The sequence below is a fragment of the Camarhynchus parvulus genome, chromosome 2, assembly GCF_901933205.1.
Source record: "Camarhynchus parvulus chromosome 2, STF_HiC, whole genome shotgun sequence".
NCBI lineage: Eukaryota > Metazoa > Chordata > Aves > Passeriformes > Thraupidae > Camarhynchus > Camarhynchus parvulus.
The window spans coordinates 62,986,439-63,006,333 of NC_044572.1; the positions used below are offsets into that span (position 1 = coordinate 62,986,439).

Consider the following 19,895-nt stretch of genomic DNA (forward strand, 5'->3'; position numbering starts at 1 on the left):
AAGGCTGCTGCAAGTAGCAGAATACAGCCTGTGAATAAATTAAGCTGGCAAAACAGTGGTGTGTGATTCTCTTTAGCAGGAGGCATACAAGAGAGGGACAATCCTGCTCTGGTGCCCAGGTGCCTGGAGCTCTCACGTCCCCTGTGTGCCCAGCCTGGTGGCACATTTGGCATGAACTGCCCACAGCTAATCTAATCCTAATCTACTCCTGTGTTTCTCTTTCCCTTCCTCTGCTGCCTGGCACATGTGCACCCCAGGAGGCTGCGAGCTCGACCTGGCCTGCTTCGTCCAGCTGATCAACGAGATGGGGGGGATGCAGCAAGTGACTGACCTCAAGAAATGGAACAAGCTGGCAGACATGCTGCGCATCCCCAAAACTGCACAGGACAGGCTGGCCAAGCTACAAGAAGCCTACTGCCAGTACTTGCTCTCCTATGACTCCCTCTCCCCTGAGGAGCACAAGAAACTGGAGAAGGAGGTCTTGCTGGAAAAGGAAATCCTGGAGAAGAGGAAAGGACCTTTGGAGGGACATTCAGAGAATGCCTACAAGTTCCATTCCTTGCCCCGGTTTGAGCCCAAAAATGGACTCATCAATGGCGTGGTTCACAAAAATGGCTTCCGCAACAAGTTAAAAGAGGTCGATGTCCCGCTGAAGACGGGCAGGCGGCGGCTCTTTGCTCAGGAAAAGGAGACCACGAAGGAGGACGAGGAGGAGGAGGAGGAGGGAGTTCTTAGCGACTTACACAAGTGTATATACAAGGTAATGAGCCTGGCTCTGCCCCAGCTGTTCTGTAGAGCTGGTGGTGCTGTTGTGTGAGTGGTGTGTGGGTGCACGCCCAGCTGGCTGAGGGGAGCTGTGATGGGTTGCAGTGGCATCCCTGAGGCAGCAGGTATCATGGTTCTCATGGCCAGGCAGTCTGGTGGCTTTATCCTGGTATGCCTGGCTCTTGCAGGATGTCTGGAAAAGCTGGGAGGCATTATTGTCATAACAAGATGCACTGGGCTCTGGCCCCGTTCATCTCCTTGTGAGAGGCTCCCTGAATACCTCTGCCCAATTATCCTTGCAGACACAGATTTTGATTTTCTAGTGTCATTTAAAGTAATGTTCTGCTTTCTCATTCCTGCTTTTGCAAATCTCTTGTTGAGTGAAGTAGTGCTGCACATCAAAACGAACATTGCTAGAAATACTACTACATTTAGAAAGGGCAAATTGAAATGCAAACAATATTTTCATCCACAATGCCAGACTTTGCTCAGCACTAACAGTCACATGGCTGCTCAGTCCTCCACATACCAAGTACATCCATTTACAAAGGAATGCTGACTCTTTCACTGTATTTTACTTGGCAGTCTCCTGCTCTGGAGCAGGACTTGGCGCTGCAACTCACTGTGCAATTTTGAGTTGAGTTAAATGGTGTAGCTGCACTCTGAGAGAAATATAGCATTGAGTGTCCGTGCCCAGTAAAAGAATATGCTGTTCTTCCCCTTCCAATCTCACTTCCATCACCAGGAAATGAAGCCAGATAGCCTAAAATGACTTATTGTTAAGCTATTTAGGGACTGCATGAGCTCAGGACTTGGGCTTTAAAAGCCTGCTTCAGTTTTCTTTTGCAGCCTGTTATGATTTATCAGCCCAAAAATTCGATTTACTGGGGACTCTGGCCTCAATCCCACCTTTGAAAAGAAATCTCTTTGCCATGCTGCACTTGGAGAGAAGCTTATCTAATGACAGCAGCTTCTGTGAATAGTGAGGTGGCATTTCTGTGCTTAATATCCTGTGCTTAATGATGGTTAAATGAACAGCTTGATAAACCTTACTTGGACTGCTGCGTGAACAGCCTCAAACTTAGCGGGGGAATGCCTTTTGTTTCTTTTCCAGTGCAAATCCCTTTTCAAAGTTCAGTAGATACAAAGCAAGATTGGGATTTGTGAGAAGTATCCCAGTTGGATTTAGGAAGTAAAAAAAAGCAAGCAAGCAAAGTGTAGCTGGTATAACTAGTCTGTGTCTGCTGAGTACCAGGCCTTTACCCCAAAAGGCGCAGAGAGCTCCCAGAATTTCTGCTTGGTCACCAAAAAATGTGCTGGCAGTAGGGGCAGCATCAGACCCTGTCTGAGTCTGACAATATCAGGTAGAAATACTTCTGTCCTGAGCATGGAGACTGTTAGAGAGAAGCATCATTGAGCCCGTGGATGGGGACTCTCCCCACCCACCAAAGCAGCTGCAGCACATGGAGCCACTCAGAGAATGCCCTGGGTTGTCCACTGTGGTACCAGCAGCTTCCCAGACACTGGGAAGTGTCTGTTTTGATCCCATCCCACGTTCTCTGTAGTGCAGAGACTGGGAGCTGCTGTCACAGGTGATGGACTGAGGGGAAGGCAGGGGGAAGCAAATCTCTGGTGGGTTTCTGGAGAGATCCCTGCTGTGGGGCACACTGTGGGACACCTGGTCAGCCTGAGTGCAGAGAGAGGAGTGAAGCTTCATTTCCACAGCACTCAGGGTAAAGCCCTGTGGGAGGACTAATGCATTAATACTGGTTATGTCACTTAGAGCAAGCCTCAAGACACAGAAATTATGCATTAAGCTTGATGCACCAGGGTAGCCCACAAGATGTAAAATTGCTGTAGTTCATCACTAGGCTTTAAAAGACTGAGAGAATGTGGTGCTGGCATCAGTTGTAAACAGAGAGTGCTTCATGGAATTTAATGGAACAAGCCTTTTAATCCTGTGTGTGTGGATGGGGGAGTGTTCTTTACCCAATAACATCTTCCTGAGAAAATTTGAATTTCATTAACAGAACCTGCCCTCATGTTACAGTTTCCACATATGATGGGATTGTAATGGTTCCTTTTTAAAGCACATTGCTAATTCTAATTAAAAATGAAAAACACACATAAAACAAAACAAAAAAAAATGCACAACAAGCCCACGTATGTGAAAAATGCCCACGTCAATATCTTGAGGACTAGAGGGAGCAAATCATAATTATCTTGCTGTAGTCCAGTTTAGGCCATAAAGTCTGTTCTTCAGACTATGAAGAGGCCATACATTTAGGATTTCTCACAGTAATTTCTGCAGTCAGCACATGCTCAAGCTGTTTTTAGCAAGAGACGTCCAGTCTTCCAGGAGCAGTTACCACCCTATCACATGTCAAGGTTAGAGTCAATCTCCTTTGTGTTAGGCTGACTTTCTGCCAGGACTCCCAAATTATTTTCAGTCTCTCCTTCCCAGGCTGTGAGGCCTGCTGTGCTTTTAAGTGTGTGCTGCAGGCTGCTGTGCTTGCTTGCTTTACTTATAATAAGTGGTTTCTCTACCTGACGATTAAAATGTTGTCATTTCTAAGTGTGTGAAGTAAACTGCTGACATCAAAGCAGCATCTGATGCAAGATTTTCACACTTCTTTCCCCAGTTTTAGCTCTGAAAATATTTTAAAAATCTTTACTGGTGCTGACATTTGTTTCCATACAGAACAAACTGAAGGCATATTAGCAGACTCATTAGAGGGACGCACAGAAGAAATCACAATGCAAGTTTTGCCAGCCCTCCCATAAACAGTCATGGAAATTCTGTGCTGAACTCTCTTCACCCAGAGACTTGGCATTTTCATACTCCACTTAATAGGAGCCTCTCCTTTCCACCTGTGGCTATTGTGAAATCTCTGGTTTCAGCTCATATTTATGTTTGCTTTAATGTCTTCACCATTCAGAGCTTTGCAGTGTCCTTCTCTCTGCCTTCCCTCCAGGCTTGGTGGTGGTGGTGATGCTCCCCCTGGGTTGACTCTCATGGCCCCTGCATCAGACCTGACAAGAATCAGGGGAGGAAATAGGAATTTCTTTTCTTGAACCTTCCTCTCTTCTTCTCACAGCAACAGAGACTGTGCTTTGTAGCTTGAATCTCCTAAGACAGTTTTTGAACTGCTGAGATACTTTTCAGGGTGTTGGAAAGGGTATTTTGCTCCCCTGCAATTCATTTTGTGTTCTGGTTAGAATGCTCCATTAAAACATCTAAAATTATCTTCTGTGTTGTCATCAGAAAATGTTACAAGATTCCTCAGATTAAAGAAAATAACCAAAGAGCACAAACAGACAACCCTCAGCCATTTAATTTGTTTTAAAGTTTTTAGGAGACTAAAAAGATGCCAAATTCTTGGCTGAGGAAGAAATGGGTATATGCAAGTTTAAAGGGTTAAAGTGTTCCACTTTTCCACTTTCTGTTTTCTAGCTTGCTATATACTTCTATTTTCTTTCTTGTCTATCTGACAAATGGAAAGACATGGCTAATCTTGGAAGATGAGGCCTTAATTTTGTTTTTCTGCATAAGATGAGAGGAAGAGGCAGGGGCCTGAGAGGAGGCAGCTGCTGCAGTGCTGGTTTGCTGCCGGTGGCGGCGGAGCCTTGGTGCAGGCCCTGCGCTTTACGAGAGGTTTTGCTGTAAAAGGCTGCCACAATAAACCATTCACAAGGGCATTAAAACATGAAGGAAATTGCTTATTGGATCACAGAGAATCCAGCTCTGAAGTTTATGGGAAGCAGAGTGCCCTGGGCCTTGGGCATTTCACAAACTATTTTTTTGCTAAAGCTAATTATGCAGCATTCAATTTAAAAAGTGACAACGTTACAACCATATGAGCAGAGTGATAGACTTGGCCTGTGGGGGAAAGCTGCTTTTATAGTTCTTTCTAGTTTACTCTTGGACATAGTTATTAAATAAATTAAACACAAGAAAAGGCTGAAGTGGTTTGGCAGGTCTGTTTCATAATTGAAAAACTAGAAAGGTAACAGTCCAAATAATAAAAGTCATTTATGCAGAGTTGTTAAGCCTGTGCTTGCTCAGATGAGCAGTCAGGGGGCACAGTGGGAAGGAGCAGGAGTGGATCTGGTGAGGGGGCACAGACATTTTGTACTCCCTGTTTGCAGAGTGCTGCTGTCTCTGCCTGCAGCAGTGCCCTCAGCCCAAGTGTGGGGCTTGCCAGCTCTCCTGGCATGCAGCTTCCCAGCGTCCTCCTTCTGCCCTGGAGCAGAGGAGGCAACAGAGGTGTTCCTGTCTGGGCACACCGTGATGTCAGGGCTGAGAAAGGAGCAAGGGGGTTCTCGTGCTCTTGCCTCCAAAGCCATCGCATGATGCTTCCCAGAGCTTGTGGTGGTGTAGGTGTGCAGGAAAGCAGGTGCCTGGAAACTTGAGGCTAGCTCAAGCAGAAAACCAAGTCATAGCCTCTTCTTGTACGGCTCCTGCAGCAGTACCAAGAATGAAAGCACTTTTTCAGCAATTTTACTGTGTTTTCCTTTTTCTAACTTTGTAATAACAGGGCTTGGTTCCTTGGTATTTGGACTGCTTTTATTGAAATGAGCATAACTAGTTTTTGAAAGCAAGTGATTACAATAATCCTGGCAAACTCTGCTTTTTGTGAGTCTCTTCCACCACATACAACATTTGATGCTGAGCATTTCTGTGAACTTTCTAAGTCTTTTTTCACCTGCTCTTTGTACATAAAGAGCATGGCTATGTGGTTCCTGGATAATGTATTGGATAATATAAATTGCTGTACATTACTGGATAAAGTAAATTTTGACTGGGTGCATACTGGGTTCATTGCAACCTGTTATAGGGAGCTGGGCCATGTCCATCCTCTGTATTTATCAAACACCAAGTGTTGTGCTGGACAAAGCAGTGTTTCTTCTGGGAACATTCAGTTGGCCTTTATACATGGTGGGTTTGGGAAGGTCATGTGATTGAATTTCTGTATCTTCTGAGGTATTTTCTCTCAGCAACAAAATGAGCTTTAGACCCATACCTCTTCTGAAGACTTCATCCTCTTTCCCTCTGTTATCACCTGGGATCGAGCCTGTAAGGAAAAGAGTGAGGCCATGGGGAAAAGTAGGGTTGTTTTTTCATTTTCACTTTTAATTTTATTTAATTTTTCCACAGGGTAGGTCTGTTTCTTTAACAACCTTCTACCGAACAGCAAGAAACATCATGAACATGTGCTTCACAAAGGAGCCTACAGTAGCTGAAGTAGAGGTGAGGCCAGCACAAGGGGTGGTAAACGTTTTTGTTTCAGGGCACTTGAGTATGGGGATTCAGGATAGTTGATTTTCAAGCATTTCTCTAATCAGTTTAAGGCTGTCTAGTTTAGAATTTTAAAAAGATGGTTAAATAGACGTTGCTGATTCTTAATTTTTAAAATTTTTTGAACATTTTAAAATAAAGGTATTGATGAGCTGAGGAAGAGAAAGAATTCTTAATCTGACATGTGCTGAAACACAGAAACCAAGAGGATATAAATTTTGCCTGCCATATTGTGACTTTCAATTATTTATATTCTTACTTTTAAGCTGTAGTTTATGTTGAATTACACTGAGGTCATGAAAGCCTTGTAAATTTCTGGGCTTTATATTTTAATGAGGGATACCTTGTTCGGCGAATTTAAAATGCTTTGCTGCTTTCTCTTACCACAGCAAGAATACTGGCGGATAGTGGAACAGAAGGATTGCCATGTAGCAGTGCATTGTGGAAAAGTAGATACCAACACCCACGGGAGTGGTTTTCCTGTGGGAAAATCTGAACCATTTTCAAGGTAAGATCCCCAAATCCATCCTCTTTGTTTGCCTCACTCCTGAGCAGAGCCCAGCAGGGCAGCTTGTCACTGGGGGTGTTGGCGTTGGGAATGTGCACTGACTGTGTCTCCCTGTGTGTCACCCCCCAAACAGGCATGGGTGGAACCTCACAGTCCTTCCTAATAATACAGGATCCATCCTGCGACATCTTGGTGCTGTGCCTGGTAAGCAACTCCCTTCTCTGCTGGTGTCAGTGTCCTCTGAGTGTGGTGCTTTGGGCACCAAATGCCTCTCCCTCTTCCTGCCCCCCTATTCCCCAGCTGAGTGAGCAGACGTGCAGTTGTATGTAGGAGGTGCTATTTAAAGGGTGAAGGCAGCCATGCAGATAAAGCATTAATGAGCAGTTGAGACCCTGTTCCTGGGAGGAACTAGTTGTACCTGCAGTATCCCTTGCTTCTTCTTGCCAGGCTATCAGTGCTCTTGTGTGGCAGGACAGAGCTGTGCTACTTCCACACTTGCAAAATGTCGTCTGTAGTACTGGGAAAAGCAGCAGACACAATTCTGAATGAATTGACACAAATTCTCCAGCTGCCTAAACACCACTGCAGTGTTTACTGATAAGAAACACTGGAGAAACAGTGGAATCTCCTTTTGAGATCAGGTGTTGAGCCTGAACAAACCAGCCGGAAAACAGAGGGTACCTGTTGAAATGCTTAACATGATGCAACCGCCTCTGATCAATGGCAGTGAGCTTTAATTATGGGTATTTGTGAACTCTCCTAAGAATAAAAGTTTTATACAGCTATTAGAAGACAAACATATTCAAGGGCACTGCAGTTGGCTGATAGATATTTTCTTAGTGGAAAATGCTGGATTTGTTTAATTACTCCCTGTAAATTATTCACTCTGATAGGAAGATTTATAACTTCAAGGGTCAGCTAACAGGGAGAATAAGATTTTTGATTTAAATGCCCTCTCAAACTGTGTTTTACTGAACAAACTGAAGTTACTCAAAACTAATTTTTCAATCTCTTTGTTTTAGGAGTGACAATTCCTTGGCTAAATATTGGCATGGTCTTTTCTACCTCATGCTGGTCTCGAGACCAAAATCACCTTCCATACATTGACTACTTACACACTGGTGCTGATTGCATTTGGTAGGTATTCCTGTGGCTTTTCTTCACATTCCCTAAGGTGGCTGGCATTAGTAGCAACTTATGTAGTACTTTTGCATGAGGGAATCTCACCTAGAGGGTCCAGTGTGTGTGTGTGTGTGTGTGTGTGTGTGTGTGTGTGTGTGTGTGTTGTTGGGGTTTCCAGTTTTGATGGGAAAATGTGGTACAAACTTAGGAGATGAAAACCCCCTTTCTTGGAAGAAAAGTTTCACTTGGTTTTCCATGGTCTATTCTGGTGTCTAGATGTCCCCATGGTGGCAGTGGCATCATGGACTGCTCTTTATGCACATGCAAAGTGTGTTCTCACACATTTCTCAGATGCTGCTGATGTGAGGGGTGCTGATCCAGCTGTCACTGGGAAAGCCTATGGCCCAACAAAAAGGATTTGAAATCTGGAGAAAACCATTAAAGCAGGATCTCCTCTCTCTCTAAATGTGTTAAGTTGAAGAGATGTTCTGTATGTGATCCTTTCAAGGGGTGAAGGTGTAACTGCTGGATGATGCTGCAGACCTGGGAGTTTGTCCTTTTCTGTCACGGGCATTTCATGCTCTTCTCCCTGTTCTGTGAATCAGGAATCTGTAATCTTTTATAATAATATACTGTCAGGACAGATCACTGAGCAAACTATGTTGTCCTCAACCTTAGGTGAGACTGTTTCTCTCTAAACCATTAATCTAGTCTTAAATGACAGTAAATTCCAAACAGAAGCTGTTCAAGAATCGCCTAATTAAGTTCTGAGGCCACTCTTCATGCTGTGTGTCAAAACATATGACTCTTGGGATTGAACAGGCTTGCATGCAGACAGCTCAAATTTTAGGAAAGACTACTGTTCTGTTTTTTGAATCCAAGAAGAATAAAAGTAAAGAAGCCATTTGCTTTATCTTGATGGACTTATACAGATGAGTACATAGCTTAAGGCATCTTTGTGATGATAGCCTTGATGAAACAGGCATAGTAGGCAGGAATAACTCATAAGAAGGAAGTGAAACTCCTTTGTCTGTTGAAGCTATTCTTCAGCAAGGCTGCCAGCCTGAAGTGTCAGGCTAGTATTCATTAGCTCATTATAACTTTTAATAGTGCAATAAAGCACCCAGCTGTGTTAGGAGAAGATGAATTTAGTATCTGCGAGTCTGGCGCGATTTGCTCTGACAGCGTTGCCTTCAGTCACTGCTTTGGGGACAACAAAGTGGCCACTGGGCTCCAGACATCTCCTCTGTCTTGCCAAGTCCCTCCACCATGCAGAAATCTTCTTCTCCAAGGACAGATCCCTGTGCTACTCAAACCACTTTGCTTACCTGCAGGTTGCTTAACTCATTCTAATCTCTGAGGTTTTACCGCTTGGAGATTAAACAGGGGAGAACTCAATTTGCATGCAGGGCAGAGGTCAGTGACTTAACCTTTTTATTCTGGAGGGATCCTTAATGCCCATTAAAAGAGAGAAGGAAATCTTGTTCTGCTAAGACATTCAGAAGTCTACACTGGCTGCTCGCTTACCATTTTTATAGGTACTGCAAGGGCACTGCAGTTGGCAGGAATTACAGGTGAATGCAATTGCAGCATACACCAGTTGCAAAGGATCTCATTCCCCCCTATGCCCCAGGTATTCAGTTCCATGCACTTCTGCGCTGCCCCTCCTCTTCACACAAACTTCCCAAGCATTTTCCTGTGCCTGTCTTGTGAGGGACTGTGTGCTTGAGTCTTCTGTCTGTTCCAGCCATATTTTCTGACTCTAAAAGAGAAGAGTGGGTTCTGCCATGATCTGGGTTCAGATTTAAAATATTTTCATCCCTGTAACTAGAGTGATACACCACATTTAGGGAGCTGTACTGAAGCTGTCACTGTTAGCATCAAAGTATTTGAGATATGGCTCAATTTTAAATGTATACATTTAAAATTGCTGTTTGGACTTGATCCTTACTTGTTCCAAGATTAAGTTCTTTGGCTTCACCTCTCTATAACCCTGGGAGTTCTTAGCAAGGTCCTGACCATTGTCAATATCCATGTAAGGAGTTGGTCTTTGTACACCTGGGCAACCAGCTCAATAAATTCTTACTGTGGCTGCAGTTACCATAGCAGATAATGCCATGTTTTCTGCCTCTTGGCTTGAGGATCAACAAACACAAATCAAAGTCATCATCAGTAGAGTGAGCAGTGACGAGGTGTTCAGATCATAGGAAGTGCAGCCTCCTACAGACTCTTCAGTCAGGATAACCCGGTGTGATGCAGACGGAGTTAGTGCATGTTATAGGCAAGTACCCTGACAAGGTGTGTAAGGCCAGCAGAAGCCTTCATGAAGTTGCTGGAAAGATCAGATGAATAGCAGGAAGGCTGTTCCAGTTCCCCAAAAATCTTTCCAGCTTCATTCTCTTGTTCCAAGTTTGGAAAAACGACTCCGTGTGTGTGTGTGTGTGTGTGTGTGTGTGTTTCTGGTGTGGGGGCAAATGGACTCCAGGTTGCGGTCTCATTGCCTAAAGAGAAAGGGTAAGTCATGGTAAAGCTGGAGATGCTTTTGACTTGCCTTAAGCATCACCCCTAAGATAGGCTGCAGGCAAGAGCAGTGACCAATTGTCACCATATCACCTCCCTGCATTCAGAAAAACAGCAGTTCTCTGGATGTGTGACTCTAAGACTCGAGATTCTGGTGTTACTTCTTGTCATTCTGCTGAGGGAGCAGTGCTGGCAATGAGCACAAGAGGACAGCTGCTTCCTTGGCTTCTAAGCAGAGGAGGATGTGCAACTTGGCAGATTCCCCGCAGAATTTGAAACCTTTCCTGCCACTTTGGCTGCTCTTAGTCAGGTCTTGTGTTGGAAGGGAGAGGAGGGATGTGGGATTTGTTCAGTAAGCAAGGCAAGAAGGTTTTGGGCAACTTCATGCACTAACAGTAGAGGGAAGTTGTGATTTCTTGACTGTTACAAACAGAAAATGTTACTAAATGTAAAGATCCTTTGGTTGATAAGAAATACAGTCTTTTATGGTAGAGATACCAACATATATTGGTGCTCACAAGATGCAAACTTTTGCCCATAATTAGCTGGTTTGGTGCTGTTAAAATGACCATCAATCTGTTGCTGGTTTCTCTCCTCTGACTCTACAGAGGACTGAGTTTTCACATTTCTGGTTTGGGGATTTTGTGTCTTCTGATACTTGCTGAATATGATCAGACTGAGTCTGAATAAACAGCTTCCCTTCAATTCTCAGTATTTTACCAAAAGAACTGTGTGTGAAACCCTGTGTTGAATTTCTTTCTTCTAATCAATGTGCTGGTCTGAATTGTCTGTTACTGTGAAGCTGTGGACTGTTATTTACTCCACAGTAAATCTTTCTCTCTTCCTCTGACAAAACAACAGGTATTGCATTCCTGCTGCGGAGGAGAACAAACTTGATGATGTGGTACATACCCTGCTGCAAGCCAATGGCACTCCAGGGCTGGAAATGCTTGAAAGTAATGTAATGGTAGGTTAACACTGGGAGAGCTGTTCCCATTTGAGACCCCTAGGCTATTCAGGAGGCTGGTTGGTTGGGTATTTATTTTGGTTTTGCCTTACACTGCAGCAGTGCAGAGGGGGCTACTTTCTCTTTGCAGTGTTTACCTACGTGGTATTTTTCTAACAAGGCTGTTATTATGTATTAATATAAAAACAAACATGTAAGTGTAATAAATGTCCATTTTTAATACTGTCTGTAATGTATTTAGCCTCACAAAGGGAGTAGGATTTAATAAATTCATCTGCCATGACTGATATTTTATGATGCCAGCATGGATAGGAGAAATCTAACACTTAGGTATTTTTGCTTCCTTTGTTTATCTTTTGGATAACAATTTATTTTTAGTGCATTTAAGTACAAATTGGGGAGCTCATAACAAAAAACCCTGCCTTGGCTACCCATGTTAACATCTCACAGAAGTGCAGTAGCACAGTGGATTTAATGCCAAGTGGGAAAAGATCAGATGGAAAGCTGAATGATCTGCATTGCTCCCTGTAGGAGCAGACAGTGTTCTGTCCTTGGGCATGGGGGAGTTTGAGCTGTTGGTTTGAGGAGAGGCATTCCTGCAATTGTCACTCCAGACCCTGAGGTTTGGCACGTGTGGAATGGGAGAGGGAAAGCAGCTGGAGCAGAGCTGTTCCCAGAGCACAGCTTTGCTCCACGAGCTGTAGCATAGCAGCACACAGCCAGGAAGGAAGTTCCCATTGATTTCTTTTCTCTCTCTTTTTTTTTTTTCCTCTGTCCTTCCAGATCTCCCCAGAGGTCTTGTGTAAGGAGGGGATCAGGGTGCACCGTACTGTACAGCAGAGCGGGCAGTTTGTGGTCTGTTTTCCTGGATCCTTTGTGTCCAAAGTATGTTGTGGCTATAGTGTTTCCGAATCGGTGCACTTTGCTACCACCCAGTGGACAAGTATGGGCTTTAAAACAGCCAAGGTAAGTTGAGAAAAGGAGTTAAAATGGATTCACGGCCCTGCCATCTAAAAGGACAGCAGACATTCCAGGATTTGGTAGCATTATGAGAGTAGTGCTACAACGTCTGTTTTTCTGGACTACTAAATAAACAAAAAAAAAGGAAAAAATTCTGCAAGGCATAAGACGATCCAGTGTTGTCAGAAAAGTGACTGAGTTGTTAACTGACAGATAAAGACTTGTGTATATATAAAAAAAATCAGAAGTTCTTGTGCCTGCAGACCAGTTTGCAAGGAAGCGTTTCAAAAATCCCTTCAGAGCTAATGATTATACATTGTATTATGCTTACTAGTTTTTTTTTTTTTAAAGTGATGTTTTCTAGAACCATTAGAATCTCAGGTGCAAATATCTGAATAACTGTGCTTGTTAGCTCCTATGGTAGGCAGAGTCAGTTAATACTCACAGCTGTATTGCTTGTTTTTCTCTGCCCCTTCATTCAGGAAAAACTGTTGATCAGGGCAATTTCAATTTAATAGACTTGAAAATCCTTAGGTTCACTGACCAGCCCATCCAATACTACATGTAAATAAATAACCTTCCCATTCCCTTCTCACACAAGTGACCAAGGCAGGTTGCCTGCAGAAACAGGTGATTTGTCCAGTCATCATGATCCTGGCTACATTTCTGTGTTCTTGGACAAAGCATATACGTCACTAATTGCGTTCCCAACCTTCTGAAATACACTCTGGGTTACAGATACTATTTTGGTAGTGTTTTATAGCTGAGCCACTAGTAAATTATCCTTTACAGCTTCAGACCAAGTTACTAAGTAATTAACTGTAATATCTCCACAGTTAGGGATTGCTTCTTTAGGGTAAATGGAATTCTTCCAGCCTGGTTATACTAACTGTATATTAACTTAGTTTGAAATAAAAGGTTATTTTATTATATATTTATTTTGGGGGAATGTGGGAATTGTGTATATCTATAAATAAGGGATAAGAATCCTGAGCTAACCTTTCCTGTCTGAACGTACATGATTATATTAACTCCATGTGCTGTATTTATCTCTCTACTGAACACTTGTTTGATATCGTGAAAATGCTACTCCTGTAACAGACAGAAATCACTATGCAGCAATTAAACAGCTCTTGGTGCCTCAAATTTTGAAGAACAGTTTCTTTTGATTAATTTTTAAGAGCTTTGCACTTGGTAAATACAAGCTGACTGAAAATCCAGCAGATTACAGTCTATGATAACCTACCTTGGAAATCACAGCTCTCACAAACTTTACAAGAACCACAGATAACATGTTTATATCTAAATAACTTTTGAAACATCTACTGTGTTGTTTTTTTATTCCCCCCCCCCTTCCCCTTCTGTCCTCAAACTGTCTTATGTTCTTAATTCCCTTTAATTTTGGAAATTATTCTTTGGTTTCTCCACTTTGACAAGGCACTTTGCCATCTTTGCCACAATGCTGGCCAGGATTGTGCTTCCCAGAGGTGGTGAGATGTTGTGTGTAATGGGCAAGATTCCCCTTTTGGACTGTTAAATGAACTCTGATAAACAACTGTACCTTCTGTCTGCTCGTTCTCCACAGCAATACTGACAGTTTTTAGCATTTGATAAATTAACTTTGTTTTCATCCTGTGATACTGTGACCTGATTTTTTTATAGTGACTCGCTTTATATTACTAAAATGATGTTGTTTCATTTCTGTATTGAATGACTGCTCAATCTCCTTTAATACATGAGAAAATGAATTCTGCATCTGAAATTGCATTGATTTCAGTCTTACAAGCACTCTTGAAAAATTGTTGGAATAAAAGAGTTTATATAAACACCTGTGTAAAGGGGACAGTCAGGTTTAAATTAGACCATATTTGGAACAAAGTTGCTGGTTTTTAAAAGCACCCTAAGAGCTCTTGAAATGTTAAGGTAAGGATAAGAAGAAGATTCAGAGTTGTGGTGGAAGAGTGTGTGTTTGGAGTGGCAAAGGTATAACTCCACAGCTTCAAATAAGGCATTGGGTGAAATTCATTTACGAAACTGAAGTACAGAATGTTGGACTAAATGAAGGCACTCTGGGTTAGGGGTTTGGAAATAAGAGGGAATGTCTGGTTTTAAAGGAGGGCTTTAGTGCTCTTAAGGCCTACCAGAAATTGTGTGGGAAGAGAATCCGTTGGTATTGTAATACAAGAGGAAGAAGTACATAGGAAAAATGGAGTTAGTCTTGCAGCTGGAGCAGCACTGCTGCACACACAGGAGAGCTTAGAGTCCATAAGGCAGGTTTAACTCTGTTACCAGTGACACAATCCCTGTGCACTGATCTCCCAAACAGGAAAGTTGTGGTATTAGCACTGTACTCCCTGGTCATCCATGGAAGATGCTAGGAGGGGCTGGACAAGTATTTCCTGCCTCCAGTTTTATTTGGGGTGAGGAACATGCCTTTAAAACGCCACAGGTTTCCCACTCCTTGGCTCCTGTCACAGAGCTCTCCCACCCTGAGCACACGGGGCTCCTTCAGATGAAACTGAAGGGAAAGGGGTCCTACAGAAGTGTACCTGATGTCCTCACTAGAAAAGAGCTGTGCTGTGGTGGAGAGCAGAGATTAAGAACCTTGGAAGAGCAGAAAAATGCTAAATAACCACTGCTGTGGAAGTAAATGTACAAAAACATAAGAACAGAGCAACTACCGTGGTGGCTTTTGCAGCAAGGTCATGGCCTCCAGCCCTTGAAACTTTTGGAAGTAGATAAGGACAAGAGTTGCAGCTGAGAGAGTCTGTAAGCATTTTTGGGAAAAAAAGCTCATAAATAAATTGAGAGATGAAGTTCACACACCAAAAAAATAACTGATTTAAAGAAAAGCAGAGGATGGGTCAGTTTTTATCATGAAGGGAGGAGGTCTCTTTCTGCATTCCTCAGGAGTTTGTTCTAGCACAGTTTAATGTATCCATAAATAACCTAGGAAGGGAAGTTAATAGCAAAGCTAATCCTTTATGCTGAGGATATTAAGAGTAATGGCAGCAAAAATTAAAGCTGTGAAGTGTTACAGAAAGATCTCATCATACTGAGTGATCCAAGTGAGAAGATGGTAGATGAAGTTCAGTGTTGATAAATATTAAGTTTAAATTTAAAAACATAATCCTAATGTGACAGATACAGAGATGGGCTCTGAATGATGGGCTCTTGCTAGTGAGAAAAGAGGTCTTTGGATTCCTATGGAGCTGTCAGTCAAGTGCTCTGGAGTGGCATAACAAAAATACATTGAGTGTTAAGAATTAGAAGGACAGAATAGATAACAAAGCAGAAACTGTTCTGCACTGTGTAGTCTTGGAGGTTTGTGTAATTCAGAGCCCCTAATTACAGAAGGGATGTAGAGGAACTAGAAGAAGCACAGCAGAGATCAATGGTTAAAATTATTAATTAGCCTCTGCATTAAATACAAGAGTACTACTCAGCCTGGAAAATGAATGACCAAGAGATGTCTGAGAGCAAGAGAGATCATCAGTGCCAGGCTGATGAAAATTATAATGTGAATGTTCACTAACTTCTGTGACAATGAAAAATGTGTCACTAAAAGAAATAATCAGGCAGCAGTACAAGTCTGCTGTAAAATACTTATCTGTGTATTTCGCTACTGTGTGGAAGAGAAAAATGTACCTAGGTTCAGAAATTCAGATAAATGCAGAGATACAGCAAGTTGTGCTAAACCCAGCTCATGCTCAGGGTGTCCCTGAACTGTCACCCAGCTGGAGCTGACCTTGCTTTCTTGTCCAGCCACTCGCTGTGGCCTTTTTTTCTGGCTGTGTGTGTTGCCTATGTAGAATTTTTCCCTGGATTGAAATCCGTTCTTGTGTACACAGCCTCAGACTAAGCAAAACTAACATGGAAAAATCTTCCCATACCACTCCTAACAGTGCAGCTGTTCCAACACCACACAAGGTCTAGCAGAGCAAATGGCTTCTGAAGAATACATTTCTTACCTCTGAACCTCTTTTGAACCCTTTTTGGTCAGCAGAGGCTGCTATTCCATTTTATGTGATAGTTATCACTTGAATGCATGCAATGGGTGCTATTAAAAATTATTTATTTTATGATACACTGATTGTGAAAAAAGAAATACCCAGAGCATGTAATTAGGGTTACAGAACAGGGTAAAAAACATTAGGGTCAAAAATACAATCTCCAGGGCTGTGTGTGCTGAGTAGGTTTTTGGCAGGTTTAACCACTAACCAGAAATGTCACCCTTACATTACAGTCCAGTGTTAGCTCATTTGAACTCTCTTGACTCTACATAAGCCAAAACAGACCTCTACAGGTACTGGGAAAACTTTTCTCACCTGCACATTAAATCAAGGAATTTGCCTACCTAAGTATTATCAAAAGGGTTTGAGGTACCAAAATAATTTGGGTTGTATTGAATGAAAAACATAACTTTAAAAACTTTCACAGAGAGGAACCAGTAACAGGCAGAACTGAACCCACCTCTTTGCCTGTTGTCTCTTTTCCCTGGCATCTGCCTGTTCTGCTAGGTTTTTTATGTTTTAAAAGATGTGAAATAACACCTGTCCTGGGTTTCAAGCAGGTCATATGTATAGATCTTACACTATCTGTATTCTGAGCCATCCAGTGTTACTGAGCTTGAGTGATGGTGTTGCTCCTCTTGCCCTCCACAGGAAAATTTCTAGGGAGAGAATTTTGAGGTGCTTGGAACATAAACACTTTGTTTAACTGGGACTATGAAAAGATTTTACTTGTGGTTGTTTTAAAAGGCTACTTTTTGCTTCAGTTTATTAGTATCAAAATTTAATTTACTTTGAATTAATTCTTGGTAGCATTTCTATTTTCAAATTTGCTGGGAACTAATGTGGCACTAATTTCCTCCTGTCCCAGGAAATGAAGCGGCGCCGTATAGCCAAACCATTTTCAATGGAAAAGTTGCTTTATCAGATTGCAACAGCAGAAGCAAAAAAAGAAAATGGACCGACTCTGAGTACAATATCATCGCTCCTGGGAGAGCTCAGGTAATGAATTGGGGGCCTGCTTACCTCTTTTGTTTTCATTGACAGACTCCAGAGGTGGATGACGTGGCGTAAGTAATCCTTTCAGACACACCTTGCCCCTACTTATCCAAGCCAAAGCCCAGCAGATGTACCTGAAGACAGGCACACATGGAAGAAGCACCTTCCTTGGTAGCAGCTGATGTGACAGTGCCCATGGTTAGGATGTCTTAACTCTAAGAATTCCCTACTTTAGACATCTTAAAAAATTGAAACTTCAGTTTGCACTGGGTTTTTATTAATTCTTGGTGCTGAGAGTTGAGATTTCCTGATGCATTATGTGAACTATGTGGTGCCAAGCAGTTAAACACCTTCCTTGAGTTTTTCAATTTTTTGGCATCAGTAGTCACAATCCATGTCTGTAGTGGGTTTTGCACCAGAAACCCTTGTCTTCAGTATCAAGACTGTTATACTACAGGTGCAAAAGGTCTTTTGTATACAGAAGGTTGACTTGGTTTTAAATAGTGAGTAAGAGTGCATGCATGGTAACACATCTGGCGTTAGAACTCCAGTGTTTTGAAGAGTAAAAGCGTGAAGCTCCTTTTTCTCTCCAGTATTAAGGACACTTGTTCAGGGTTTCTCTTAAGATAGGTGAGAAAAGAAAATATAATGTTGCCTGGCTTCCTGTGTAATGATCTTCTCTTTTGTTCCCTACCATGTAGTTGCTACCTATCTTTCAAGTTTGTGACAACTGATACTCGAGATGTCAAGAAAGTTTTGATGAATGAAGTCTACAAACTGTATTTAACTAACTAGCATGTTCATTTGGAAAATTTCCAGTGACATATTGAAGGGGAAAACAGCCCATGTGTTGTTTAGTGTTCAGAAAGAAATGCAAAGAGGTGTGCTGACTGCTTTACCTGCAGGTGGCTCCCCTGTGGGAATAACCACTTTCAAGTGCCTTTTTTTTACCCCTTGAAGAGGAAGTCTGCAAGTACAAAAGGCGAAACAAATGTTGGTGTTTGCTCTTAGACCATCACATCGACCTTTATCAGAGTGGTTCTCAAACTTGTTCTTATGCATAGGTTGGAATTCACTGGAGGATGTGGATCCTTCCTGTGGCTGGTTATAGGAAACAAAAGCCCAGACAAAAAAAATTAAAATAAAAGGCCAAAAAAAAAAAAGCCATCTGAAGTGGAACACTGTGGAACATATTTTTTATCCTTTGTTTTGTTTTGCTTGTTTGTTGTGTCTCTTGCTGCTTCTTCTCCTGATATGCCTTGGTTGCTCAGTTTGCCCGTGCCATTTGCTTAGCTTGGCTCTTCACTCATCTTCAGCTGTGTCTGGTGGTGCACTTTTTTATCCTCCCCTTCCATATGCTCGGCTCACTCCACACTTGCTGTCTTCCAATCAGCTCCAACCCAACTTGCTCTCCTAAAGCTGTAGAGTTCAGCACAGGAGGTATTGTCTGCCTTAGAGATGCCGCGGGTGAAGGGCAGCCGGAGGGCTTGGTGCGTTGTCCTTTATTGACATCTCCTTCTTTTTCCCTGGGTGTACAGCAAGATCTCCATCTTTTGGCATAGTCACTTGCCCTGCTCCCCCTTTCCTGCCTGAAGCACCTTATGGCAGCAGGTCCTTGGTTCATCTCTGCCTCCTGATGAAGGGGCTGTTGCTCCTGACAGCCACGGCTCCTCTTCTTCAAGGTGGCTTTTGGCAACTTCAGGAATGACAGTCATGTTAACCACAGCTCCCGACTCTCCACATGGCTCGAGCAACCATCGACCTCCAGGAAGTCCTCGGCAGTCCCCACTTCTCTGTGGAGCAGTTTGAGAACCATTGGCTTGATACAGTGGTCACTGTTAAAATCCGGAGATAGCTTTTGCTATTAGGCAGCGTTTCCCGGGCGCTGGCTGTGTCTGCCATGCCTAGGGAATGGCACCAACCTCCGACAACACTCAGGGCTTTGCTGTGTGGAGCTCAGGTTTCAATGATGAGCGGGGTGAAGGGGTGACTGTGTGTGGCTCTGTGGTGGCTGGAGGCAGTGCCAGTGTGTGACTGTGCCCCCGTTCACAGGGACACGGAGCTGAGGCAGCGGCGGCAGCTGTACGAGGCCGGTCTCCACTCCTCAGCGCGCTACGGCAGCCACGACAGCAGCAGCGCCAGCGTGGATGGCAAGAAAAAGCCTCGAAAGTGGCTGCAGTTAGAAACGTCAGAGAGGAGGTGTCAGATTTGTCAGCACCTGTGCTATCTTTCCATGGTGGGTACAATCCTTTGCCACTCCTGGGGTACTGTCCCCCTGCTCTAGCATTCCAGGGATCTATAGGCATTTGAGAGAGAGCCATGTCCTGCACTCCATGCAAGACACAGAGGTGTTGATGTGGCATTTACTGCCTTGGCCAGTGGTGACAGAAGATAACAGAGTCAGCTGGTTTCCCACCCTGTCAGAAGGGATGAAGCAGTGCCCTCAGACACCTAAGAGATGTCTGCACTGCACTAGGAGGGCTAACCAAGACACCTGCAGGTTGCCAGCAGCAGTAAGTTGTGACAGAGCAGGTCTCAGGATGAGCTACAGCTCAGACACCTGCCATGAGCCTCAGGCGTGCAGCCACAGCCCATGCTGAGACAATGTCCCTGCAAGCCAAATTGCAGGGGAGATGTATCCCCATCCATCAAGGTGTTTGCCAGCCTGTCCAAAAATAGCCCATAAGCTTTCTCTCTTCTAAGATGGAAATGCCTACTGGCTTTTGAAGGTGTGCTGACCACTGT

The 19,895-nt window shown here is 43.3% G+C and overlaps 1 protein-coding gene across 2 annotated transcripts in view; it reads left to right on the plus strand.

The window, feature by feature from the left end:
* JARID2 (jumonji and AT-rich interaction domain containing 2) overlaps positions 1-19,895 on the plus strand; it is a 213,508-nt gene that overhangs the window by 189,904 nt on the left and 3,709 nt on the right. For both annotated transcript variants that reach the window (XM_030966482.1, XM_030966488.1), the window contains 9 exons: positions 258-760; positions 5,924-6,016; positions 6,454-6,572; positions 6,706-6,776; positions 7,595-7,709; positions 11,076-11,181; positions 11,965-12,147; positions 17,023-17,153; positions 19,203-19,386. In XM_030966482.1, coding sequence (XP_030822342.1) covers positions 258-760; positions 5,924-6,016; positions 6,454-6,572; positions 6,706-6,776; positions 7,595-7,709; positions 11,076-11,181; positions 11,965-12,147; positions 17,023-17,153; positions 19,203-19,386 — 1,505 coding nt within the window. The remainder of the gene's footprint in view (positions 1-257; positions 761-5,923; positions 6,017-6,453; positions 6,573-6,705; positions 6,777-7,594; positions 7,710-11,075; positions 11,182-11,964; positions 12,148-17,022; positions 17,154-19,202; positions 19,387-19,895) is intronic.